Here is a 27553-nt window from a genome sequence, read left to right on the forward strand (position 1 = left end):
GAGGCTCTGAGCTGCCGAAGGAAACAGATTCCCTCCTTCCATCTTACCCTCACCCCAAGGCACACCCTCATGAAGCAGGGTGATGACGCACGCCACTGGTTTTTTCATGTCCCAGTTGGTTTCTTGGGAATTGCTTACTTTTGCCCAGCCCACATGCTGAATATCTGATATTTCACTGTACCCACGAGCCAGATTTACCCAAGCTAGAGGACAATGCCACGGTTGCTCGGTCCTGCTCCAAAGACATCCTTCCCTCCCCAGCTGGTCCTGAGTCCAGGCCAACGCTTCACGATGGCCAGTCCAGGGCCACCACTGACAGAGGACACACAAAGAACTCTGCAAAACTGAAGAGTCACTATTGTCAATCACTGACTTGATTAAAAAATTTAAAAAAAAAGAGGTGGTAAAGGTAAAGAAGTTAATGTGATAGCAATCTCACTAGAGTACACACAATCAATAGCCTTTCCTTAAGGCTGCAACAATTTAAGCAACTACAGTTTTCGGCCTAGAAGACAACTGTGCACGCTTATGATCATCACTTATTATCCCAGGTGAAAAAGTTATTGGCACAGGTTTCACGCCTGTATTTCTGGTTACGTTTGAAGTTGCCTTCAGTCATGTCAGCACACCAGCACCAGATAAACCAGAGTTAACACTTGTTAAGATTAAAAGTCCTGTTTTATAAGGGAGATGATGAACACCAGGTTGTGGAAGAACTTCATATGATACACATTTAAAACAATGTCAAAAGAGTAAAACTAAAATAATTATGTAAGTCAAGATAGTCCAAGTTTTATGGATACAAGTTGGTGCTAAATTAACTTTGTTCTCAAGAATAAGCTCCAACAAAGTCTCACCTCAGTGCTGAAGGCAGCTGTGAAAAGATTCATGTAAATACTCTTCCTTACTTTGGGTAATATTGTATTTTTATGCCCTAAAAAGAAGAGTACAATAAGCAAACTCTTGTAACAGCTTACAAGCATTTTGTTTATTTGAATTTTTATACACTCTCATCCTCGAAGTGTGAAAGTGAAAGTCGTTCAGTCGTGTCCGACTCTTTGTGACCCCATGGACTAAACAGTCCATGGAATTCTCCAGGCCAGAATACTGGAGTGGGTAGCCTTTCCCTTCTTCAGGGGACCTTCCCAACCCAAGGATCAAACCCAGGTCTCACCACATTGCAGGCAGATTCTTTACCAGCTGAGCCACAAGGGAAGGCCAGGAATACTGGAGTGGGTAGCCTACCCCTTCTCCAGCAGATCTTCCAGACCCAGGAATCAAACCAGGGTCTCCTGCATTGCAGGCGGACTCTTTACCAACCGAGCTATCAGGAAAGCCCCCCATCCCACCCCTCCTCCTCAAATGCATGGTAATTTATGGGAATCATTCTTTGATATCACTATTGGATATTCTCTCTGTCTTAAAGGGCTACACAAACTTCAGCCCGACCCTGTCCCATCCAATCAGATTGTCACCTTATGTCCATCAAGCTGTCCGACATGCAGACTCGAGCCTCTGAGGCTGGAGGGAGGAAAAACAGTTTTCCAGCTGACAAATGGAGCTCCCATTCCAGTGAGCTCTGAGCAGCTCTGGAGCCTGAAAGACCCTGAGTGATGCAATTCTGAGCTTCATCGCTACCCACTGAAGTATGGTTCTAGTCCGGGGGATCTGCCCCTCACTGCGCTCAGAGGCAGGAGACAGAAGGGCCTGTTGGGGACTGGCAGGATGGAGAGGTGAGACTTCCTCCTAAACCACTGTCTTAAGAGCTGCTGTGACTGCCCAGGAACCTCAACAACTTCGTACAACTCGGGGGCCACATCCGACGGTGCCTGTCATCCTGGTAAAACGCTCCCTCCATTCACTCCTCCCGGACGGCACTTACCACACAGAATGTAATTGTGAGCTAATGAGAAATGTGCCTTACACACCTCCTACATCCAGCGCTGTGCCTGACATCGAGAAGATTCTCAAATATTTTGTCCATTACATAATACTGCCCAACCAATTGAGAACAAGAATGCAAGACATCTCGAGGGTGAGAGAGGGTAGTTCCGGTGAACATGCTGAGCTGAACATGGATATCTCCACAAAACAGAGCTTCAGTCTCAGAGCTCACAGTCCAAACTGGCAGAGTAGCATCAAGGCCACCTCCCACCTGTGTAACCCCTGTTAAGCCAGAAAATGTACGACTGAAAATGATCAAACATCCCATCTCAGTGCCACAAACCCAAATCCTAACCACTGTTTACCACACTGACTGGCTGAGAAACTACCATTTCTCAAGGTGTCCTGTAACTTCACAGGAAAAAAAAAAAAACACAGACGCATAAACACAGCTCATCAGGAAAGTGTGACCACTGACCACCCTCCCCAACCAGGCAAATCACAAGAAACCTGAGGCGAGATTTTAAACTCCAGCATCGAGCCAAGAGTTGACTTACTGAGTGAGATAAAGTGGAACTCAGCTATAGGCTGACTAATTATCTGGCGGGCACTGGGCTGCATCGTTTTAGATTCAGGCTACCGTGCCAGGGCCGCCGGTGTCATTTACAGCCCCGGGCGCATTATTCTTTGGCCGCCATTCAGGCAGTTTCGGATTTCTGCCATGGCTCACCCTGAGACTTGAGCACGGTTCAGGCGGGTCCCCACGCGGCAAGCGCGCTCCACGCGCCGAGCGTGGTGTGTAAGCCCGGGAGCCCGCTGAGCGGCACTTCATTCTGCCAGTCAGATTTCAGGGATGTTAACACGGTGGGCAGTCCCGAGAGCCTTTACTAAGAGTGGATCACAGAAGGTTAAGGGATGTGAAGCGAGGGAGGAAGGAGGAAGAAGAGGAAGCAACCAGAGAAAAAGGAGAGGATGTGGAATACTTTTGGCAGAGAAGATAGACAAAAAAAAAAAGAAAAGATTTATTATTGGACTATTATACTAGTAGACTCCCCTGGTGGCTCAGACTATAAAAGCGTCTGCCTACAATGCGGGAGACCCGGGTTCGATCCCTGGGTCGGAAGATCCCCTGGAGAAGGAAATGGTAACCCACTCCAGTATTCTTGCCTGGAAAACCCCATGGACGGAGGAGTCTTGTGGGTTACAGTCCATGGGGTCGCAAAGAGTCGGACTCGACTAAGCAACTTCACTTTCACTTATTGTAATAGTGGTTGTTAAAGCCCATATCCCAGCATAGGTTCTAGGGTCTAAGAGCAGGTTACACATGGGGACCACCACCAGAATCCAAGGCAGGGATTGACGATAGTCAAAAAAAAAAAAACAACCAGATTATAGGACTTCGCTGGTGGTCCAGTGGTTAGGAATCCGCCTGCCAATGCAGGAGACACGGGTTGGATCCCTGGTCCAAGAAGATCCGACATGCCGTGGGGCAACTAAGCTCACGCATCACAACTATTGAGTCCGCGCCCCACAACTAGAGGGGCCACGGCGACGAGAAGTCCGAGCACCGCCACAGAGAGAGGCCCCAGCTCGCCACAGCTAGGGAAAGCCTGCTGCAGACACCTGCCAAGTGCCAGGACAGAAGCCAGACACAGGCATCCTGCTAGTGGTATCCAGGCGGAATGCTCCTCCCCGTACACTCAGGGGAGTCCCACAGTTGTAAGAAGTCTGGAGCACCAGGGCTGAAGGTTTGAGATGACAGGGGGCCCACAAAGCCAGGACTTGAAGCCTCCTTCTGTTCTTTCCCTCCCCACACCTGAGAGGAGAAGCCCACGCATAGCCCTGGGGCTTCTCCACCGACGCCGGGGCTTCTGCAAGCAAGAGCACCCAACCCAAGGCTGGCCGCCCCGCGTACAGGCACTGGAGACAGTGACTCGGCGCCCACAGCAGCCCTCCTAGCCCTTCCGGCTCTCACCCCACACTGCCCTTGGGACTGAGGCTTCCCAAGGATAAGACCTTCTCCTAGCAACGGGATTAGCACCAACTAATACAGTTCACGTGGCCTCATTTCATCCCAGGAACAAGCCTCTGTTGATATGATAGCTTCTAACCCCTGTTTTACAGATAAATGAGATCTAGAGATTAAGTAACTGTCTATGGTCACATAAGGGCTTCCCTGGTGGCTCAGTGGTGAAGAACCCCCCTGACAACTCAGGAGCCATGGGTTCAATCCCTGGGTCAGGAAGGTCCGCTGGAGAAGGAAATGGCAACCTACTCCAGTAATCCCATGGACAGAGGAGCCTGGAGGGAGGACCTCAGGCTCCTCTGTCATAAAAAGAGCCAGACTTAGCAACTAAACAACAAAAAGTCACATGGCTGGTAAACATGGGGGGAGGGTGACACAGGACACCAGTATCCAAAACCCAGGCTGAGTCAGGCTGAAGGTTACGCTCGTGACCGCGGCATTTTCCCTCCCCTTTTTTCTCCAGAGCTTTTTTTGTTTTTTTTAAATTGTGGCATAATACACATAATATTTGGAGAAGGAAATAGCAACCCACTTCAGTATTCTTGCCTGGAGAATCCCATGGACAGAGGAGCCTGGTGGGCTACATACAGTCCAGGGGGTCACAAAGAGTCTGACATGACTCAGCAGGTAAGCACACATAATATTAACATAAAGTAGACCATCCTAGCCATTTTGAAATGTACAGTTCAGTAGCATTAAGCACATTCGCATTGTTGGGTAACCATCATTACCACGCATCTCCAGAGCATCTCATCTAGCAGAGCTGACATTCTATATCCACAGAATAACTCTCCCTTCTCCCCTCCCTTCCACAACCAACCTTCCTGCTTTGTCTCTATGAATTTGACTCCTGTAGATCCTTCCTAAGTAGACTTATACAAGATCTGTCATTTTATAACTGGCTTATTTCACATAGTATAAGTCTTCGAGGTTAATCAGTGTTTACTAGCACGTGTCAGAATGTCCTTTGTTTTTTGTCCGTTTTTAACTGAAGGTTCCTTCCTAGTCCTACTTCCATGAGTGGCCGTGACCCAGGGGAAAAAGGAAAAGGGAACCAGGGACCAGTCATCTCTTCAACACAGCACTTATACACAGAACTGAACACAGGAGCCCAGAGTCACTGCTGTTAGAAGTTGGCAGCATAGGAATAGGGAGGAACAGGTGAGAACTGGGGGGGTTAAAAAATACACCCACCTGCCCCCACATACTCCTGTTTGAGCTTAAGCTACTGCAACACAAGAAGAAATCAGAAGATCAAAACAGTCTGAGAAGGGGGGGCAGAACCTTCAGGGATGGAGGGAGGAGGATGGTCCTGGAGGTAGGAGGTGTTGCTTGGCAACTGGAGTGAAGGGATTGTCTTCCCCTTGCTGGGATCCCCGCCCTGAACCCCCCAAGTCTGGTAGGAAGCGGGCAGCCTGCAACCCTGTAGGCAGGTCTGGGGCTGTCAGATGCTCCAGGCAGGGGGCTGGCGGGGGCTCAGGAAGATTTGCCCTCCAAGGAGATGAGGACGCTTCCCCCCAGCTTCTCTGCCAGGGTGCAGTGGTCCTTGACCTCCTCGGAGCAGTTTGCTTGTAGTCATGTTTGATCCCCATCAGCTTATCCTTGACGGTGTCGTTGGAGCTGGCATAGATCGCTCTGCTCTTTGGGGTTGCAGACTCAGGGTTTCCAGGCCCCCTTCTTGCTCTCCTTGGTCTCATGGGTTGCATTACAGAGGGCGAAGTGGCATCCTTGTGTGCAGCCCGTGACAAGAGTGGTGTAGCATCGTCTGAAGTCTGGCCCGCATCACCCACCAGCATCTCCTCACCCTCCTCCAGCATGAGGTTTGTGTTTTCACTTAGGCAGAAGAGCACCTTCTTCATCCGCTGGTGAAGACGACTTACACACTTTCACATCATTGAACACTGTGATGACACCACAGGCAGCCACATTGGCAACCACATTTCTAGAAGTGAAGGGGAAATAGCGAAGAGAGCCAGAAAAGACAGGAGCCACTGCGGCCGCCGCTGGGATCAGACTGAACCAATGTCCGTCCTTTCTAAGGCCGAATAACATTCCATTGTTTGGCTGTGCCCCGTTTTGTTTATCCATCCATCCACGACAAACGCCACTTTTGACAACTGCAAATAGACTGCTCTGCCTTCCTTTCTCATCATGCCTGATGCACAGAGCAGTGAGAAGGTCCCTTCTCACCAAGGATGGATGGAGCATCCTTCCATCTACTTTCAAAAGGGCCTTTTAGGAAATTAGGTGGAATGGGCTTTTCATTTGATTTTTTAAATCAATAGGTATTTATTAATGCTATTATACCTGTCATAACATTGAGGCAATTATACACCCACGTCCTAAGTTAATAATATTAGCAACCATGTATATTTAAGTGGGACTACAAATCAGTGTCACTAAAATTTTGGTGAGCCTTTTTAACCAAACAAACCAGAACTGCTACATTCAAATGAGTATTTTTCTGACAGCAGGGGAGGCTCTAAGCAGACTCATCACTGAAAACATCTGACCTGACTACTGCTGAGGACATCGGCTAGTAAGAGGCCTCACAAAACTGTCTACCTGCAAGTCACACTTTGTCTATAACAGAACTGTAAGTCAGTGACTTCCCGCCTTACTCAAACAGCTTCCTTCTTTGAATAACCCTTGGAAATTTCCAGAAAACAAAGCATACCTTCCAGGCAAAGGTTCTGCCTTCCATACAAAGGGAAAAGAATGTCATCAGATTTGAAGCCAATTTCAGAACTATTGATGAGCTCCAGTATCCTTGTACCTCTGCCAAAGGGAATATACTGAAGGAAACAGCATTCATTCAGACAGGCTCTGATGTTAGTCATAAAAACCACATTTTAAGGGTATTCTTATCATTTTGATAAGGCTTCTTATATAGTTACACACATGTACACACAGTAAAATGACCATTAAAAAACCAAGCAGCTTGACAGCAAAGAAACACTAGTTTGTGGCTAAGGAGACATTCATTTTCCTTCCTATTGCTGTTCAATGGCTAAGTTGTGTTCGATCCTTAGCAACCCCAGGGACTGCAGCACACCAAGTTCCCCAGGTGTCATTTTCCTTATTTCACAAATAAACATCAGCTCTTATTAGCAAGTGGAGGCAAATTATGAATTTGATTAAATCTGATGAGACAAGATAAAGCAATTTATCTCCTTTTAATGCAGGAACACCTCCTTAATACTTATTCATACAACAAATGAACTACTGGACAGGAAGAGCTCAAGGCCAAAGACGACTTTGCAGGGATGGGCTGTGGCACACATCACTGCAGGAAGGAGATGCTCCGTGCAGGTGTTGGCCGAGGGAGGAACATAAGATGGTCTGAATCTTCAGATTAAAACTGTGAGCATCATCATTGTTCCTGTGGAGAGAAGTTGACTGAAGCAAACTTGATCTGATTTTTCTTCCCTGATTCACAGTTGCCTGTTTTGAAAGCCACCTGCTTTTTTTGATCTTGAATAAAGGATGGAGATTCATATTCACCCCCACCTAGTCATGCAAATATCCGTGAGCCTTGGTGTGATTGTTAATAAAAACTTGAGTCAAGTGAAAAAAAATAAGATTATACTTGTTTTTTTTAATTGGACAATAATTGCTTTACAATGTGCTGGCTTCTGCCATACAACAACATGCACCAGTCACAATTATATATACATGCCCTCCCTCTTCAGACCCTCCTCCCTCCAAGACTATACTTTTAAGGTAAGTGATAACCTTCAGAAGGCAAAAGCAAAAAAATGCACGTCATCAAAATTGTGTAAAATTAGGGTATTCAAAACCAAGGCAGTTACAGTGACATGAGCTTTCATATCCACAAATGTTGCTTTGCTGCTAACCCATGTTCATACCTTGTGCTAAGCCTTTGCACACAATAATTTTTTTTTTTTTGCACACAATAATTTAGAAAAAAAAAAAAAAGAAAAACAACATTTAATTATCTCCTAACAGGGCTCCACATTCCATAGATTTAGGCAAGCGCCAGAGGAAACAGATTGCCTTTCCACCGGGTACTCTAAGCCGAAAGTCGTGCCAACACAACAGCAGATAGCATTACAGTACAGGTGGTTCCTTGGTGAAAAGACCTTTCCTCAAAGAGCCATGGCCTGGAAACAGTGAGGGAGTACAGGTGGTCTTTAAACCAGTTCAAGGGCATTTATTGAGTGCCTACAATATGCCAAACCCCATCGTGGGGAAAGTGAAGGATGTGAGTATAAGATTCAACCTATATCTTCAATGAGAGCAATTGTGAAAACACACAAACCCAATCATTCATTGCACACACGTAAGAAAACACAGTGAAACACATTCTAAAATTACCTACAATCTCAAAGCTTTTTTAAATTTGGCTTTATAACTCATCCTATTTTCTGCCAAATCACCTTTTTTTTTTATAAGTAACTGATGAAGCACAGTAATGAAACGAATACCCATGAACTAGTCAGAAAATCAAGCAGCCTGCTATCAATGCTATTCCCACTCCTGCTCCCCCAGTACCCCCACCCTCCCTGGATAACTACTATTCCAGTTGCCCTTTCCCTATTCAAGTTGCCTGTTCCCTCATTCCCTCTTTTTTACTCATTTTATCACATGGATATCCTTCGCCAACACTGTTCGTTTTGTTGATTTCAGAAATTCATAAAAATGGTATCGATTCTGCCTGAATTCCTCTCTGAAGCACTAAGCTGTGCGTGCGTGCTCAGTTACGTCCAATTCTCTGTGACCCCATGGATTGCAGCCCACCTAAGCTGAGTATCACATCAAGTCAGGTAACACGTTCTGAGCACGCTTCATAACACTGGTGGGACTGCACTGGGGCCTGGATGGACAGCTGGCAAGAGGAAGTTAAACCAGAGTCTAAACTGAATGTCTGGGGCACACAAAAGTAGTTGAATACAGTACCATTTACCAGCTCAAATATCTTACCTTTTCATCCTTCTCCACAAACACACAGCATCCAGGTCACAATACAATGGACCTGCCGTCCTATTGCCCAGTACCCTTTTTCTTGTGGAGGCTCTTAAGCCAGGGGACCTGAACTACTTAGGGCTGAAGATATTTTAAGCCAAGTCTTTGAATTCCATGCAAAAGGCATTTGAGTATTCTCTTTCCTTTCAGGATTTCATGCCATTACGTGTTTGAGCTTTATAAAGGCAACAGCTCTACAGGAAAAATCATTAAGGATCACCCATGATAGACCTCTTTATTCCTCTCCAAATTTCAGCCAAGGAAAGAAAAGTCTGCAGGGGCCACGTCACTATTAGAATCATTCAAAGGAGGGTAATCGTTTACAGGCCCTGAAGTAAATTTTAAGACAAGCCTTATGGGCCATTAACTTGGAGCTCAGATGTATAAGCTCAATCATTCCCGCAGCAAATTAGCAAGATATACCAGTGCTCATCTATACCAGGACCCACACAACTGGCGGAACTCCTCCTTGCATCAAATCTAAAACCACTTTGGAGCTTCCAAAGAGCTTAAGTCCCTGATAAGCACCTAAAGTTTTAATAGGGATCCTGGGTCCTGGATGCTGGAGGAAGGGCCTTGTCTCTGATGGCCAAGTTGACATCCTGAGTGAAGGGGAGTTCATTTTCCAAACACCGTTCAGAGAATAGGCAGTGAGTGGGGCACATCCATAAATGTGAAAACCTTCGACCAAGTGGGGAGGTGGGAGAGAGCCTGTAAGAGTCTCAGATCTGCTTCTCTGGTCTTAGCCCAGAAAGGGAACGAAACGCCCCTCAGACATCAAGTATGACAGGAAGGAAGATGTTCAGGAGGCAGATGGAGCCTGGAGGGAAAGTGCCTGGAAAGCAGACTAGTGCCCTGGAATGAAAGGAGGGTTAGATTTAAAATTGAATACCATGTGTAAAACAGATAGCTATTGGCAAGCTGCTGTATAATGCAGGGAACTCAGCCTGGTGCTCTGTGATGGCCTAGAGGGGTGGGAGAGGTAGGGGGTGTACACTTAACGGCTGATTCACGTTGTGTGGTAGAAACCAACACAGCATTGTAAAGCAACTGTTCTCCAGTTAAAAATAAATTTTTTTAAAAAAATCAAATAAGTTACACTGATTGAGTTTCATTTACACCTTCTGCTTATTACATTTAGCCCTTTTTGAAGATGTGACCCTCCTTCGGGGCCTGTGTGGCCTAAGGAGAGCCAAAAACCAGCGTTTTCCTTCAGGAAGGACAGTTTGAACCCCGTGGGGCTGAGAGTGGGGGTGTCAAAAGGACGCAAGCAGCGGGCTCCCCAAGGAGAGAACTATGGGTCCGTCCACCTCCCTTGTTCTGTACTCAACAGACCCTCCTTTCCTCTTTCTCTCTGCTGCAGGGGGCAGGGCAGTGCCGGTGGAAAGGACCCTTCATGTTAGGGCCTCGTTTATGCACAAATGATGTTCCAGACCCACCTCAATGAACAGAACCTCATGGAAGGCAGCAGAACAGAGTGATCAGGCAGCTGGCATGGGGGTGGGGGGGTCCTACCCTCCAACCCAGGAGGAGTGTAGCTTTGGGCAAGTGAGGCAGAGGTCCTTGTTTGTAGATGAGGATGATGGAGGCGCCTACCACATAGTGTTATTGTTAAATGAGTTAACATACACCTCTTAGAAATGACCTAGCTCAAAAGTCGTTGATAAACGTCAGGTATCATAACTAGTGGTTTCCAACTTAGAGCTCAGAGATGTGTAAGCTCCTAAAATAGTAAAGTGGAAACTCATGCCAAAGTACCTTATTTAAAACACGTTTGTAATATTTCATCCTGAACATTCCAGTTTCCATGACTTCCCACATATAAAAATATAATCATTTAATAAGCAAAAACAGAGTTATAAACAATGTCTTAACAGAGGAAAATCAAGGAAAACCACAAAGGAACACACCAAGCCAGTGAAAAGACGCTCGATCCTCCAATGAAAGTCAACTTTAAACAAAATTCAAACGTTTAGTGTCAGTTTAGAAAGAGGAAGCCAGCGCCAGGGAGGAGTGAAGAAAACAGACTTGGTTCTTTTCTAGAGAACACTGGCCTTATCAATGAAGACTTGTAAAAGTGCACGCCAGCAACTCTACCTTCAGGCTCTTATCCTAAAAATACTGAAAGGTTCCAGGAATGTTCTGCAAAATTTTTCACAGTATCAAAAGACTGGAACCAACTAAACATTCATCAAAATGGGAATGGTGAAAAGCATTACAGTACAACCAAGCAGCCCTCTTATGCAGCCATTAAAATGGTAAACTTATCTGTACATACTACAGGGATGAAAAAGCCATAGTAGATTAAAATTTAAAGTAAAAAACAGGATCATGCCATACATATAAGTGTATATTGACTGCATCATGCGTAAGTCTAAAGCAGTACCGCCCAACAGAAATGAGGCAAGCCACATGTGGAATTTTAGATTTTCCAGTAGCCATACTATATCCACAATATTATCTGAACACTTCATCAACATAAAGAAAGCCTAAGTGGGACATTTTACATTCACTTTTTGTGCTCAACCTTGGAGATCTGGTGTGTACCCACCCCACCTTAGGCCAGCCTCACCCCAGGAGCTCAACAGTCACGTGTTACATACTGGATTTACCCCACTGGACACGGTGGGTCTGGCATACGTGTGCAGTTAACAGGAGCTGTCTGGGAATGGGATTACAGAGCCCTTGCCTTTCCTGCATTATATGAATGGTTTCAATAATCATTTGTATTAACAAAAAAAAAAAAGAGCATGGTGAAAAATTGCTTTAATTTTCCTTAAGAGCTGTAACAGGAGACCAGACAGCACAGCTTAAATTGAAAGCTTCTTCCAAACTGTTCTTGCTCTTTCCCCAGGAGGCTGTGGGGATGGGAACCTTCATCCCTAAGCCTTGGTTCTCCATTCCTCAGGTAGTTCTGTACTTGCAGCAGTTCTTCCCTGTCTCTCCCCTTACAGCCAACACCCCTGCCAGATGGGCTGAGAGAGGAAGCCGACATCCGCACCATCGCTGAAGAGGGAATCACGCTGATGAACAGTTGCCAAGTGCAGACACTGTGCTAGGCAGGCACTTCACCTGTGTCTGATCACATAATCCTCCAATAATCTTATAATGCAGGGACCATGCCAATTTTCCAGATTAAGAAATTAAAGCTCAGAAGGTTATCTGCTCCAACGTGTCAGAGCTGAGAATGTGTAACCGCACTACCCATATGGTCCACGGCAAGATCATGGCCACAGAGCCCGAGACCGCCCATCCCAAGGTCATGATCTTATCTCTATTAAAATCATGCTGTAAGACAACTCTATTTCTAAGAGGAAAGCAAATCCCAGGCATCTCTTATTTGCAAGAACGTCAGAACCTCACATTTCTCCTTTAAGCTTGTTCATACATCCTCAAACGTAAATGTCTCCACTTAGACAAACCACTGTCACCCCAAACTCAGTGTCAAAATCAAGCATTTATCCTTGCCTTCTTTATTTCTGTCCATCCTCATGGTGGAAACTTCAAGGTCATAAATGACTCTTCTTCCATTGCCTGTATAACCAGGTATTTGAGTTCTAATCTGAGTAATCCCTAAATGACTATAAACAAACAGGGATAAGCACACCTAGCACCCAGACCTTAGTTTCTGAATACCAGTCTTCGATAAAAGGGAACTGACAGATATCACCTTAAGCAGGGGATCAAAGTGACACCACCTGTAATGAGACACTGCTATCACAGATCTCCTGAGATGGTCCATCTCCTGTGAGCAAGGCACACTGTTTCTGATGTGTTCTTGCCAAAAATTTATAACTTCATCGAAGCATGGGAAAACATCAGACAAACTCAAACTGAGGTTCATTCTTCAAAAATAGCTGACCAATGCTCTCAAAGTGCCAAGGTCAAAAGGAGAAGCTGAAGATGAGGACTGTCACCAAACAGAGGAGACTAGGCAGTTGTGATGCTAAACCCAACATGGAATCCTAGATGGGCTCCTCCCAGGGAAGGTCGGTAGTGGGAAACCTAGGGAGATTCCCATCAGGCGTGTAGACAAACCTGTAGACAAGTTAACAGTATTGTACAAATGTTCATCTCCTGGTTTCAATGATTACAATGTACTTATGAGGTGTTAACATCATGGGAATTTGGGAATAAATACACAGAAACTCTATTTTTACAATAGGCTTAGATTTTCATAAAGAGTTTTTAAAATACTATTGTGGCTACTAGTCATCCTTGTCCATGCTTAAAATCACTCTACTGTCTCCTACTGATGGTGCTGTTCCCAGTCTCCACGTGTATCCAATACCTATTCATTCTTCCAAGCCCACTCAGGTCCCACCGCCCACCTGACCAACACCGCTACAGAACATCTGGAACTATGAGCAGGTGCTCTCCTCTCATGGCACACAGGGCATGCTGGCTTGTTAACTTTGTGAATTTAGGTTTTATTGTCCAATGATGATGCAAAATGTGTTTGTGTAGACAAGAACATCATGGCACACATAAGTCCTCTCAATTTAAAATGGACTGCTTTTTAATGTGGTTCCTGGGAGTCTACTGAATTAGAAAACAGAGATCCACTAGTATTTCAAACCTATCCAGGTTTACCCTGATGATTCTGTATGAGCAGTGACACTTGATCATCTAGAGAAAGTGGTGTGTAAAACTCTTATATTATAAACACTATAGTTTATGGCTAAGTCTTACCACAGAAAATGACAGTATCAGACACATACACATGCATGCCAGAATTTAGAATGTCTGCTGAGTTTCTACTTAGAGGAGCCCTGGCCCTCCAACAGCAAGAGAATGCCATCTTTCTGTTGAACAAAATAAGCACAATAATAGACTCCAACCAGGCCTGGAGCTGTCAGAAAGTCCAATGGGTGGCTATCCTGAAGCTAACAAAATGAAATATTAGGAACACATCAACAAAAAGGAAATGGGGAGAAACTAGCAGCTGAAAAGTAAGCTCTATCAAGAGGCCCAAATGGAGAGGCCTGGTGTCAGCACGCAGTTATAAGGAAGTTCACACCCAGCAGGACTCCAGAGGTTTCACAAGGGGCGGGGGCAATCTCCCAGATAACACCCTACTGGGTACGAGGCAGAGCACACACACAGTGAAAGTGAAAGTTGCTCAGTTGTGTCTGACTCTTTGCGACCCCATGGACCATACAGTCCATGGAATTCTCCAGGCCAGAATACTGGAGTGGGTGGCCGTTCCCTTCTCCAGGGGAATCTTCCCAACCCAGGGATCGAACCCAGGTCTCCTGCATTGCAGGCAGATTCTTTACCAGCTGAGCCATAAGGGAAGCCACACACAGTGGAGACTTCAAAGTGTTTGGTCCAGCATCTGATGACACCAACCTAAAGGCAGAAAGCGAAGAGGAACTCAAGAGCCTCTTGATGAGCATGAAAGAAGAGAGTGAAAAAGCTAGCTTAAAACTCAACATTCAAAAACCGAAGATCATGGCATCTGATCCCATCACTTCATGGCAAATACACAGGGGCAAAAATGGAAACAGTAACAGACTGTATTTTCTTGAGCTCCAAAATCACTGCAGACAGTGACCACAGCCACGAAATTAAAAGATGTTTGTTCCTTGGAAGAAAAGCTACAACAAACCTAGACAGTGCATTAAAAAGCAGACACATCACTTTGCCGACGAAGGTTCTGGTCAGAGTCATGTATGGATGTGAGAGTTGGACCATAAAGAAGGCTGAGCACCAAAGAACTGATACCTTCGCAAACTCTAGGAGAGAGTATAGGACATAGAAGCCTCATGTGCTACAGTCCATGGGGTCACAAAGAGTCAGACACAACTGAGCGACTGAACAACAACTGCTCTCCAGGATCTCAGCCTAATCAGGGAGACGTGGCGTGACAGAGAAACGATCAACAAGGGTGGACAGGGCAAGCCTGCTCAGTGCACAGAGGTTACAGGCAGGCGGAGAACATGCCCTACGAACTGGTTAACAATTTGCATGCAAACTTGGGAATTCTTTTTTTTTTCTGTGCAAAGTTTTAAGATTTTTTTTTTTCTTACTTCTTAACTTGTACTGAGGTATAGCTGATTAACAATGTTGTGATAGTTTCAGGTGAACAGCAAAGGGACTCAGCCACACATATACATTCATCCATTCTCTTCCAAACTCCCCTCCCATCCAGGCTGCCACGTAACACTCAGCAGAGTTCCCTGAGCTCTACAGCAGGTCCTTGTTGGTTACCCCTTTGAAACAGAGCAGTGTGTACATGTCCACCCAAACTCCCTAACTATCCATTACCACCAGCCTTCCCCCAGGCAGCCGTAAATTCGTTCTCTAATTCTGTGCATCTCTTTCTGTTCTGTAAGTAAAGAAACTTGGGAATTCTAATGGTCATCAGCACAGTCAAGAACGGCCCACTGGGTTTGCAGGCTCAGGTGGGCAAGGGGAGAAGAAATGGAGTGACAGGTAGGGATGGAAGCAAAGCAACAGGTGAGGCAGAGAATGAGGCCAGGAAGAAAGACAGGAGTGTGGGACCCAGAGCCCTGAGTGGCCAAGAGCCCTGGAGTTTCTCAGTGCCCACCTGGCCAAGCCACCACAGCGCTGGGTTCATCCAGGTTCCCCACGTTGGACCCTGGGATGAGGACCCTGTCTGAGGGCTCTATCAGGCAAGGTTCTCGGGAAAGGGGAGTGGGACCATGAACTGGGGGAGGGAAGGAAGCCCCCCAGGAGTGTGATGGTCAGGGAAGTCCTGAGCAGAAGCACTTGTGCTCAGCCTGTGCAGGAGCTCTGAAAACAGCGTGGGCCTCGGGGAGAGCTGCCCTTGGGGAGAACTGGGAGCTACAGCTCTTAGACTCCTGTTGGTTAAAGGGCTGTCCCCCGCGGGGGCAGGGTGGGAGGGACATCATTTCTCAGGCTCCAGGAAGCTTTGACAGAGACCCAGGAGCTGAGTGCTGGAGGAAGCAAGCGCCAGGCAGCGCGCAGGGGGCGGTCCAGGGCAGACGAAGAGCATCATGGCAGCGGTTCGCCAGGCCCTGGTCTCTCTACCAGTGGGCACCAGGGGAACGGGAGCTCCTGCTGCCTTCCAGACTGATACCTGGAGAAGCCTGTGTCACCCGATGCACAGGGAGGAGACAGTTCGAGAACATCAGCCCAGAAGCACAAGTTCTATTTTCCAAAGGACTGGCCCCAAAATAGTGCCCTTCGTAAAGGCCCCCTGAGCTCAAAGCCATCACTGACACACACAGGGCGTGTCCACTAGTAAAGTCACCTCCTAGCAGCACTCCCAAGTCCTCCGCTCAGACCCCACCATCAGCCAGAAGCCAGGCAGAAAAGGGAGGATTTGAAGGTGCTGGTGTCAGTCTGCTGATTTCCCCAGCCGCTCAGTTGGTAAAGAATCTGCCTGCAATGCGGGAGACCTGGGTTCGACTCCTGGGTTGGGAAGATCCCCTGGAGAAGGGAAAGGCTACGCACTCCAATATTCTGGCCTAGAGAAGTCCATGGACTGTACAGTCCATGGGATTGCAAAGAGTCGGACACTCTCACTGCTGGCTAGGACCAAAGTGGCACACGAAGACCTCATGATTTGAGAGAGCAGTGTTTCGATTTTTCATCCAGAATAACCCTCGTATAGAGAAGGGTTGCATTAATCAGCCTGAAAGAGAGGTTATGTATTTCAAACTTTAAAAACCAGACTATTTTCTGCAACTACCATAATCAAATCATGTTTACTATGCTTAGGCATGTTTGGACATCTTCCTGGGACCTGGGCTAATTTGATTTATAAAAGACTGTCTTTTCCTGTGGGTTGGAAACAAAGTACCAGCACCTTCCACATCCGTGCCACGTGTGACAAGAGCCCATCATTAGCTCCACCTTTCTGTATGGGTGGATGGGGCTGACTCACCTTGAAGTCACCCTCAAAGCGAAGCGTCACACATGCACTCTCACTCTTTTTTCCCATTGAGGAAAACGTCAGAACAAAGAAAGCAATTTCTTAAAGGCAAGGTGGTGGGTCTTCTGAAAACAAGAGTGCTTTTGTCATGGGAAATGCCCTCTACCAATAACTAAAATCATCTCTCCCCTCCCCACAAAACATTCCACATATCATATAAGCCCCCAGTTACAGAGAATGGATAAACAAGGAGAAGAGCAAGAAAACAGTAACGTGGAAGGAAGAGAAGAAAGTTTTTCCTTGGGTAACTGGGAATAGACCAATATACCAAGTTCTTACCTGAAACTATTTACAGTACTTACAGGCTAATTTATACACTTAAATAAGCATCTCACAGTCCAACAACAACATCTTCTTATACCATGTCACTAAAGCAACAGGTATAATCAATAAAGGGCTCTAAAAATTTCCATCCCACGCATAAATGCTGTTGGCATAATAGATCATTATTTCCATCATGCATAATATATTAAAGTGCGTGCCTGGACCCAGTGTTCCTCACATTAGAAAAGCCCACTAGCAAGTTAAAAATAAAAACGGGAACATTGGCTGCTCTGATAATACACTAAAATAAACAAATCATCTTCCCCAAGAAACAAAGTGAATCTAAGTCGCAGGCACGGTTTCTCTGTATAATCTGTGATTCATATGCATGCTGAGACTCCAGCCTAGCGAGTGGGATGGTCATGGTGAGGAAACAGCACAACTGCTCCTCGTAGTAAAACGTAAGTGTGTTCAACTCTGCCAGAAAAAGTAAGAGCCGCTCAAGATGCAATCTGGATGGAAGCTACTGCATGGGCCACAGAAAAATCTCAATTTGAGATTCATAAACCTAAAACATGATTAAGAACAAGAAGCCTATTAACAGTGAGGTACAGTCCCCGAGCCTCAGGGAGAAATGCTAAGACTGCTTTTGGACTAAGAATGCCAAATCCTCATACCAACGAAGCTACTTTTTTCCTTAAGCACCTTGAGTGCCCTCCCAAGACCTTTTCTTCAAGAACCATTTTTGTTCTTTATTATCTGTAAGTCAAGAGAGAGTACACTGTAACTTTTAGCTCAGACTCCTACTAACTCATCATTCCTAATAATTAACATGCAATATGCTCATTTCTAACTAAAAATCGAGTGTTTCCCCTGAAAGCTGTCTTTAAAAGCAACCTGATATTCTTGTTTTTCAAGATTAGGGCTCCAAAAATTAAGGGTTTCTTCAGTTGTCCATCAGCTTCATGTAATACGGCAATTAGTTATCGTTTGATAAAGTACTATAGGATATGTGGCAGGTATATTCGGTTGAGTCACTCATTTTACTTAGGAATACAAGCGGTATTTTCGTGCACTTTCGTAAGGTTCAGCACTTTACACTCCAGATTTTCCCCTGCCTCGCTGGTTTCCAGCCTCCCATTGAGGTTCCAGATAACCCGCTTCAAGGGAAGAACTGAAAGCTAAGCTTGGAGGGCTCCTCTCAAGACTCCCACTGGTCAACGGGATGGGGCGCTCTTCCCAAACCAGAAACGCCAGAGAGCGCACCCCCGGCTCCACACCCTATCTTCCCAGAAGCTTTCATCAGGGATCGCGGCCGGCGCCAGCGAGGTGCCCCAGGTGAGGGAGACCCCGCCCCGAGCCCGGTTACAGACCCCACTGCCAACCTCGCGTCATCCAGGCTCGGCCCTATCCCCCTCCAAGAGGGCGAGGGATTAGAAAACTCCTTAAACGGAAAGGGGGCGGCCAGCCCACGGAGCTGAAGGGCTCGCCCAGGTGCGGGCAACCGCGAGACGTCTCCAGGTGAGGATGCGGAAGTAGCTGTCCCTCCCCCGCCCAGACCGGTTGGCCCGGGCGCGCGTCCTGGGGATCACACACCCGGGCACGCGCCAGACGCCCCTCTGCACACGTGGACAGGTGGGCACCAGGCACTGGCAAACGTGTCCCCGCCCCAGTGAAGACAAACCGGCAGACGACGTGTCGGGGACATCCAGAACTCAAAAACAAAAAAAATTTTAAGGGGGGATGGGGTACGAACGTAAAAAAGGCCCCTCACCCCCTCACCGCCCCCGCACCAAGCGCCACCCCGAGGGGGCCCCGGCGGCGGCTGGCGCTGGGGGGGAGCGGCGTCCGGTCTCTAACTTCAATCGCTGCAACTGCTGCGGAAGCCGGTCTCCGCCCCGCCGCACCTGTTCTCCCCACTCCGAGGACCGAGTCCCGCACATCCATTCTGACCTTGAGGACATCCTGGAAATCCCACACTCCACCCCGGGGGTCAGCAGTACTCCCACCCCCTCCCCGCAGGGACTGAAGCCCACTCGGGGCCCGCCCGGAGGGACCACCTCAAAATACCCAGCCGGCGGCCGAGTAAGGAAGCGCTCCCCGCGCCCTCCCGAGGTCTCCGAGCATCCTTAGACCCGCGGCTTCCCCACCACCTTGCCGCCGCGCCCCACCCCCAGGTTGAGACCCTACCTTTTCTCCCCACCCCGCAAATGGAGGAACACCCCCCCCGAATTCAGATCCTTTGGCAAGCGAGAGGGTCACCCCCCCGAATTCAGGGTTCCCCCTCTGGCACGCGAAAGGGTCGCCCTCGGAAGATCGCGCTGCAGAGCACCGAGGTGGGGTCCCCAAGCAGGGGACCACCGCGGGCGGCGGAGTGGGGAGGGCGGTCCCCGCGGCCCGGGCTCCGAGCCTGAAGGTGCCGGGGGCTTCGGCCGGACTGCGCCGGGGCGAGTACAGCTACGGCAGGGCGTCGGGGAGCCGGGGTACGGTCCTGGCCGGGGCGCTCCCGGAACAGCCAAACTTTCTCCGCCACCCGAAGTTAGGGGCTCGGAGGCGGCGCGGAGCGGGGAGGCTGCGAGGAGTAGCCCGCGCCCCCACGCCCCCGAGGAGCCGCGGGGTACCGAGACCCCGCGGGCCGCGCGCCCCGCCGCCCTCCCTCGCGCGCCGAGCTCGGCGCGGCCCGCACTCACCTGGCTGTAGAGCTCGCTGACCGACATGACTGCGCCGGCCGGGCCGAGCCCGGACGCGGTGCCCGGGGCGGGCGGCAGGTCCCGGCGGCTCTCAGTCCTCGGCCGGCCCGTCCGGCGCCATCTTCTGCCGGAGAGTTTCTCGGCTCTTTTCCCTCCTCTCCGACCTGCCCCGCCGGCTTCCTGGAGGCGCCGCGGCCGGCTCGCTGTCTGCGGGCTCGACCTTTACTCCCGCGGCGGCGGCTGGCGGCGGGCGGGGGAGGAGGCCGCGGCGCCGCTCCCCGCGCAGGTATGGGAGGCGGCGCGGGCGCGCCGGAGGGAGCGGGCGGGCGCGCGGCCGGTGCGCCGCCGCCGCCGCCTCCAATGAGCCCTGCGGGGGCCGGGCCCGCCGCCGCGGGGTGCCCAGGGCCGGGTCGGGGCCGCGCGTGAAGCGATCGCCGACCGCCCCCTGCCGGCCGCCGGGCGCGCGCGGGGCAGGTAGGAGCCCTGCACCTGCCGCGCGCGCCCCCCGCTCGGACTGCGCCGGGAGAGGCTGGGCGGACACGCAGAGGAGACCAGGAAAGCAAAACACAAAGAGGAGGAAGAACCAGAGAAGGGAAAAGAGGAGTAAAAAGGAGAGACGCCTGCGGCCGAAAGGCTTCATACATTTTTCCTGTAGGTTTTCCTTGGGCATTAACATTCCCATTATTAAAATTCATTTATGGGTAGCCTGTTAAAGACTATTTGGAGAAACTCGAGATTTTCTGCGCGGAATAGCGCCCCGCGCTGAAAGCAGCGCTAGCAACGTGGGAGTCGGAACTCTTCTCCACTTTTGCAGATTTCACCCACAGCTTCCAACTAGGCTCCCGGACGCCCCACCGGAGAACTGTTTGCCTCTCTGGGAAACCTCACATTTCCCCCCTCCCTCCCTCTCACGCACACTCCCAGCCCCTCTGCCGTTCTCTGTCTCATTTACTTTGGTCCCCTCTGCCACTGACACCTGGCAACTTTGCGCTCTCTTCGGCTTCCAACGAAAAGTAGAAATCTCAGCCAAAAAGGAAAAGAATTGGCAGGAGTCTGCGGGAGAGCAAGGGCTGTAGGAGGAGATGCGGTCTTCTCGGATGGCGTTTGTACCTGAACGAGGGATGACTTCTGAAAACAGTTCTCAGCCAGAGCATCCATGTCTGCGGCTCTTCCGGAGCCCCACTGCCTGGCGGGTGATCCTTAGACCCATCCCATTTAAGACCTTCCCGCTTGGAAATCAGGATCCCCATTTAGTCCACCTGCCGCCCTTCTCAACCATGCCTCCTGAATGAGAATCACCCGGGGAGCTCTAAGAGTTCCCCGTGAGGAACTCCATTTGGCGAAGGGTGGGACCCCAGTATCTGAAGTTCCTCCCTATTTCTAAAGAATCGTACTTCCAGGGTTGACCAATGCCAATGACCTAAGCTTGGACGACTCTTCTTGGATCTGAAAGGGAGCTCTTCCTATCACCCACCAGAGGAGAAAGAAGTGATTCTGTCCTGTCTCTCTCCCTCAAAAACCTGTCTGCATAGTGTCCTTCCCTGTATTCTGGTAGTTCTTGAAGTGTGGCCCCCAGGGCCATTAGCATCACCTGGAAATTTTTAGAAATACAAAATATGGGGCCTCATTGAGGACCAATCAGAAAGGCTGGGAGTGGGACTCAACACCTGTGTCTTCACATTTCACCGGGGTCCTCCTCTCTCAGATAAGAAAGCGTCCTTGCTAAGGCTCAGCCCCACCTCTACTCCAGATCCCCTTGCCTTCTCCACCACTGTGCTGGGTCAGTGGTCCTACCATTCCACCAGCAGGGAAGTGTGTATGAGAGGTGCTCTGTTGTGTCCGATTCTTAGCGACCCCATGGGCTGTAATCCACCAGGCTTCTCTGTCCATGGAATTCTCAAGGCAAGAATAGTGAAGTGGGTAGCCATTCCCTTCTCCAGGGAATCTTCCCCACCTAGGAATCAAACCCGGGTCTCCCGCATTGCAGGAAGATTCTTTACCATCCGAGCCATCAGCCCTCTCAACTGGCTCTTGACTTTCCCCTCTGTTCTTTCCTGCTAGACTTGTTGAAGTAGTAACTTCTGTGGACTTCCCTTACCCATGTCTAGTCCCTCTGTAATTCACTGGTTCTCAATACTTTCTGCACTTTGGAATCACTTTTACAAAGACGAATGCCTAGCTCTCACTCCCAGAAATTCTGATTTGACTTGTCTGGGGTGCTGCCTGAGCAAAGAGATTTTTAAGAAATTTTCAGGTGGTTCTAATGACAGTCAAGGTTAAGAGTCTCTGCTTTCATTCCTTCCTAAGCGGTTCCCTCTCAGCCCCATCCTATTGAAACTGCTGTCTCTGTCTGAAGCTTGGAGTGGGAACTGACTCTCCCTATGTTGTTTCCCCCCTTGGCCTCTACCATTTTTCTCCTCTTGTTTTCCTGTCTTTGCTAACCACACCTTCTTCTTTCTCTTCCTGGTTCCTGAATAAAACTGTGGCCCATTTCCCAGATCTCAGCTTTCTTCTCAGCCACGCCCCCTATCTCTCCTCCTACTGCAATGTTAACTCTCAAATCTAGCTCTAACCACTAGACCCACCTCTCCGCCTGCCAGGTAGGCAATGCTAGCAATCCCCTTAGGCCCTCGGACCAACCTGAGAGTCACGTGACCATCCTTTGTCCCCACCCCCAACCCAGGTCCAACTTTCTGGCTTCCGTCATACCTGGCACGAATTAAAAGCTGAATTCATGCTGACTGAGCTGAATCATGTCCCCAGGGAGGCTCCTACTGTTGGCCAGAGCTTTGTGGATGTCTAATCCCACAATCAGATATAGGCTTTCCCTCCTTGGAATAATAATAAAGACATTTGAAAACTTACTTTGTGCCAGGAAAAAGCACTTGCCAAGTGCTTAATTCTGTGATCTTGTCTGAGCCTCAAAGCAACCTTGGAGAGGAGGTTCAGATATTAACTCTGTTTCACAGATGAGCAAAGTGAGGCTGAGGGTGCAAGGAGAGATGTTGTAGGTCAGAAAGCCAGTACTGAACTCAAACTCTATCACACTCTAGAGCCTAAGCACTTGCCAGCAGTTCCTGAACCTTAGTGGGAATCAGGATGAAGGGGAGACCAGGGGATGCTAACCCAGTTGGTCCGTGTCTGTGCATGTTTATTAAGTACACTAGATGGTACAGGGCTCATACTTTTAAGAAGCACTGCTCTGCGCTTCATGGTTTCTCAAACTAAAGAGAAGACACTCACTGTAAGTGACTTGTTCTCCTTCCTGACAGGTGGGGCTTTCCATCACATACAAATGAGGAAGAACTTTGAACTTCGTCTGCACTGCACCCTGTAGTATGTGTGTACCAATATCCCTGTGTGTGTGTGCTAAGTCACTTCAGTCATGTCCAATTCTTTGTGACCCTATGGACTATAGCCTGCCAGGCTCCTCTGTCTATGGGATTCTCCAGGCAAAAATACTGGAATGGGTTGCCATGCCCTCCTCCAGGGCATCTTCCCAATCCAGGATCTGACCTGCGTCTCTTACATCTCCTACATTGGCAGGCAGGTTCTTTACCACTAGTGCCACCTGGGAAGCCCCCTAATATCACTGACTTCTCAATACTAGGCTCTAAGGCAGGAACAACACAGACCCATTGCCTTGCTCAAAATAAAACTCAAGAAATAGTAGGTGAATTGTGCTGGACCTAGTGATTTGATTCTAGCAAAGGTGATGGGGCATCACTTCCATGATTAGGTTATAAGACTGTGACTTTGTCTTGCTGGAATTTTCTCTGGCATTTCTCATATGTTTGCTCCCATGAAGCAAGCTAACCTATTGTGAGCCGCCCTATGGAGAGATTCATGAGACAAGAAACTAAGGGTAGCCTCAAACCAACAACACTCGAAAACTGAATTCTCCCAATGCTGAGTTAGTGAGCTTGGAAGCAGGTTCTGCCCTAGCCAAGGCTTCAGACTTGACTCAAAGACCAGAACCCCAGCTGGCATTTTGATGGCAGACACGTGGGACACCCAGAAGCTGAGGATCCAGAAAAGCTGTGTCTAAATTAAACTGTGAGATAATAAATGTGTATGGTTTGAAGCCACTAAGTTTTGGGATAATTTGTTATGCAGCAAGAGGTGACTAAGACAATCACATATAAAAAATATCCTGCGGTGATTGTCCCACTGGCACGAATTTCATCGTAGCAATTTCTCTCCTTGCCTTCTCGGTAGGTTGGTTTCCCAAATATTCCTACCTGCTAAGGCAGCATCTTCAAACTGGGGTCTGTGGTCCTGTGATTAATCCAGGACTTTTTAAGGAGCCATTAGTCCATAGTTTGTTTTAAGAGAATCAATTTCCAGATCCTAAATGTCCAAATTAACTGGTAACTCTAAACATGACTTTGACAAAACAAGCCTGCATTTCGAGGTCTCATGGCGCTTCTCACTCTCTCACTTCGCAGAAGAAAGCACATTTCTCAGTCCTCCCGAATGATGGGGTGGCCCTTTCCTTGGAAAGCAAGAGCCTCCAGGACACCAAACAAACAGACACTTGGAAACTTTGGTGTTGAGAGTGCGTGACTCTGATGAAGGGGCCACACAGTCTGTGCAGGTCAGGTGGTTTCCAATTCTGTTATCAACAAAACTGAAGGAGGAACTAAGCCATTGTCACCTAACAGGTTATTAACAATAGTCTTTTGATGGATCACCATGTGATTTTTGGCAACTCAGAAGGAATTCAAAGAATTGAGGGACACTGTTCTAACAAAACTTTCTTTCCCATCTATTTATTTATGTAAGCAAATATAAAGCATTTATATCTATAACAAAAATACAGATTTTTGAAATTGTGTAATAATACCATTTGTGATCATTTCAGAATAGTTTTAATACTTGAACACTGCAAACTTTTTAATATATTAATTTATGTACACATTTTTGTTATAGATAAGTATCATATGGTGGTTATTAAAGGAGTTTCTAGCATTAAAAATGTAGGATAAAATCTTGTAGGGAAAGTGGAATGAATTCAGATTCAAGGGAAAAAAACAAATGATTTAAAGAACTTGTGTGGTTTTTAAATGGGCAAGGGAAAATATCAAATTGCTATGGCAATTAGAGCCCATTGGGTTCACTTAAAAGAATGATATAACAGTTTTACTTTAAGCTGACAGTATCTAAAATATGCCAGAAATTACATCTTTTCCAATACTTCAACTGCTTAAAATATTAATTATTAACCTAAAACATGGGAAGACATACATGGTTTTTCAAAATTCCTTTAGAGTTTCAGAACAAGAAAGTCTGAAGCCCAGAGAAAGAAGGGTGGTTTCTTCCACAACCTCCCAAATTAGGTCTTTATTAGCAGCTCAAGATTTAAGATGGTGTTAAGAATCTGATGCTGTGGAACACTTTCATCTTTGCAGTTTATTCAGTGGTCATCTCCGAGTTCCTCTTGGGGCAGAACAAACATTTTTCGCCTGTTCTGAGTTAGCACCTAGCCTGTGAAGGTTTAAGCTGGGACTTTTCTGTCACTATTTGACAGGGAGAGATGGACGGAGACACAGACCCCAGCCTGGATTTCCCACTGGCCGCTCCTCCATGGGGTGCAGATGGGTGGTGATGAGGGTGGAAACCGTGACGTGTGAGGATGGTAGAAGACCACTGGGGTGCCTTGATTTGGGCACGGGAAGACTCTGGACGCTGAGGACTGGTGAAAGACGCGGCTGTCATAACCATTTTCAAACACTTGAACATCTGTCATGTCAAAGAGGGTTAGGCTGGGTCTGCTTGATGGAGGTCAGACCACGGGGAGAAAGTCTCAGGGTGGCAGATATCACACGGCCCTCAAGAACAAATAAAACTTCTAATGAAAACTAGGAGAGGCATCTCGTGGAAAAGTGAGCTTGCTATCCCTGGGGGAATTCAAGCAGAGGCTCGATTATCACTGCCAAGGGTGCTGCAGGTTCTGTCGCTGGGTGGGGGGTGGGCTGCACCAGGCCTTGGAGTCAGTGATTGTGCCAGGGTGACTGCCCCCCATACATCTGGCTCATGACTTCGATATTCAGAGCTGTTGCCATATATGCTGTATTGATAACCTCAAGCAAAGAAAACCCCTGTTTCAGAGCCTGCTCCCAGAAAGATTGGACCGCAGGGCTTTACAGATTGGTTAGACCGTAAGTCCTGTGTTTCCTTTAGGAGATTTTCATTTGAAGCTTGACTTTACCCCTAAATGGCGTGAAAGGCTTTCCTTCCTACTCGACATCCTGTCTGGGGCAAAATGGGTTTTTTCTAGAGAGAAAAGAGTGGAGTTTACACTTTCCCAGTACCTCCAACACCTCTGCTCATAGAAGCTGTTGCAAGACTCAAGAGCTTTTGAGTAAATAACTATAATGACAACCATCCCCCTAGGATGGAGTGACCAGTCTACTGGGGCTTGGATGGAGAAAAGAGAGGAGAGAAGTGAGGTGGCGTGGACGGGAGTAAACACGAGGTAACTCTCGTAGGTCCGCAGTCTGTACGCCCCCTAAAGTAACCCTGAGCCCCCAGTTCTCCAACCACTATTCATGTCACGTCCCTTGCTCTCAGGTAAGCCGCCGCAGGACCCCTTTCTAGGGACACAGTTTAGTTTCTCCCTAGCATCTTGGCGCCCTCTTCTGGACATTTTCCCCAACAGCTAGTTTTATTTTTGCCTTTTCTCTCATTTTCAATATTCCTTAATTTCCCGATCTTCCAAAGTCATAAGGGGAAGAGCCTGAAAGAGATCAATCTCCAAACTTCTGATTTTACAAAGGAAAAAGCGAAGCTCCTAGAGGAGACAGCGTCGCTCAAAGTCACACTGCTGGCTGGTGGTTTGGCCAAGACATTGCTGGGAAGAACTGGGAAGTGGATAAGGGGTTCACAAGGCCCACTTGCATAGCAGAGAATGTCACTCACAATCTCTACACACCGGCCTTGCTCACAAAGCATACCCCTCACCCCCACTCACCCATTAATAAAATTGAACCATTAAACTGAGATCTTGCCATGGGGGAGATTGTCTTGTGTTCTGAGATTGAGAGGGAATCAGAGCCTGAGGTTGGAATGAGGATAGATCTCAGGGCTTGTATCAATTACATAAACCTGTGAATTCATAAAAGCTGCTTGGAATATGCTGTCTGTTCCCAAATTCTACCCATCCTCTCCCACCATGATTCTTGGGCTTGGCTATACACTAGAATCACATAGGAATCACTTCAAAAAGGCTGATCCCAGGATCTCCAGTTGAATGGTCTCTGCACTCCCAGGTAATTCTAAAGCAGAGCTACCAAACCTCTGCTGTTGGCCTCATCCCATGTCCCACCTTCTCTGTGAAGCCTTCCTCCACTGCTATGTTTCATTCATTTCATTACCTGGGATTGACATTATCTTTAATATATTTTTTCACTTTAATATAATTTCTATGTATATATCCTATGTATATGTATAGATCCTTTCTATGTATACCCTATGTATGATGAATTAATATTCCAAGTAAATATAAGTATTATTTAAAATATAAAATGCTCACTGTCTTAATTTTTGACATACATAACATTTAAAGACAGTTTAATGCTTAGAGCTTTCAATTCTTTACTAAACTCTGTCATATCTATTAGGCAAAAATCTGCTTGACCAGATCCCATGATTCTTTGTTCTGAAGGCCAAAAGGCTTTGGTTAGAGACTTAGTAGAGACTCAGAATATGTACTTATTTTGCCTTTTAATTCAAGAGGTAGCCAGATAATTTGCCATCAAGAATTTACATCGCAGGGTG

General features: G+C 47.7%; 1 protein-coding gene and 1 pseudogene across 2 annotated transcripts in view; both read right to left on the minus strand.

The window, feature by feature from the left end:
- MYO5B (myosin VB) overlaps positions 1 to 20110 on the minus strand; it is a 337920-nt gene extending 317810 nt beyond the window's left edge. For both annotated transcript variants that reach the window (XM_043443867.1, XM_043443866.1), the window contains exon 1: positions 19775 to 20110. In XM_043443867.1, coding sequence (XP_043299802.1) covers positions 19775 to 19801 — 27 coding nt within the window. In that variant the 5' untranslated portion in view covers positions 19802 to 20110. The remainder of the gene's footprint in view (positions 1 to 19774) is intronic.
- Positions 5348 to 6443, minus strand: LOC122425359 (annotated as a pseudogene).
- Positions 20111 to 27553: the final 7443 nt, after the last annotated feature.

This window comes from Cervus canadensis, chromosome 23, assembly GCF_019320065.1.
Source record: "Cervus canadensis isolate Bull #8, Minnesota chromosome 23, ASM1932006v1, whole genome shotgun sequence".
NCBI classification, from domain to species: Eukaryota; Metazoa; Chordata; class Mammalia; order Artiodactyla; family Cervidae; genus Cervus; species Cervus canadensis.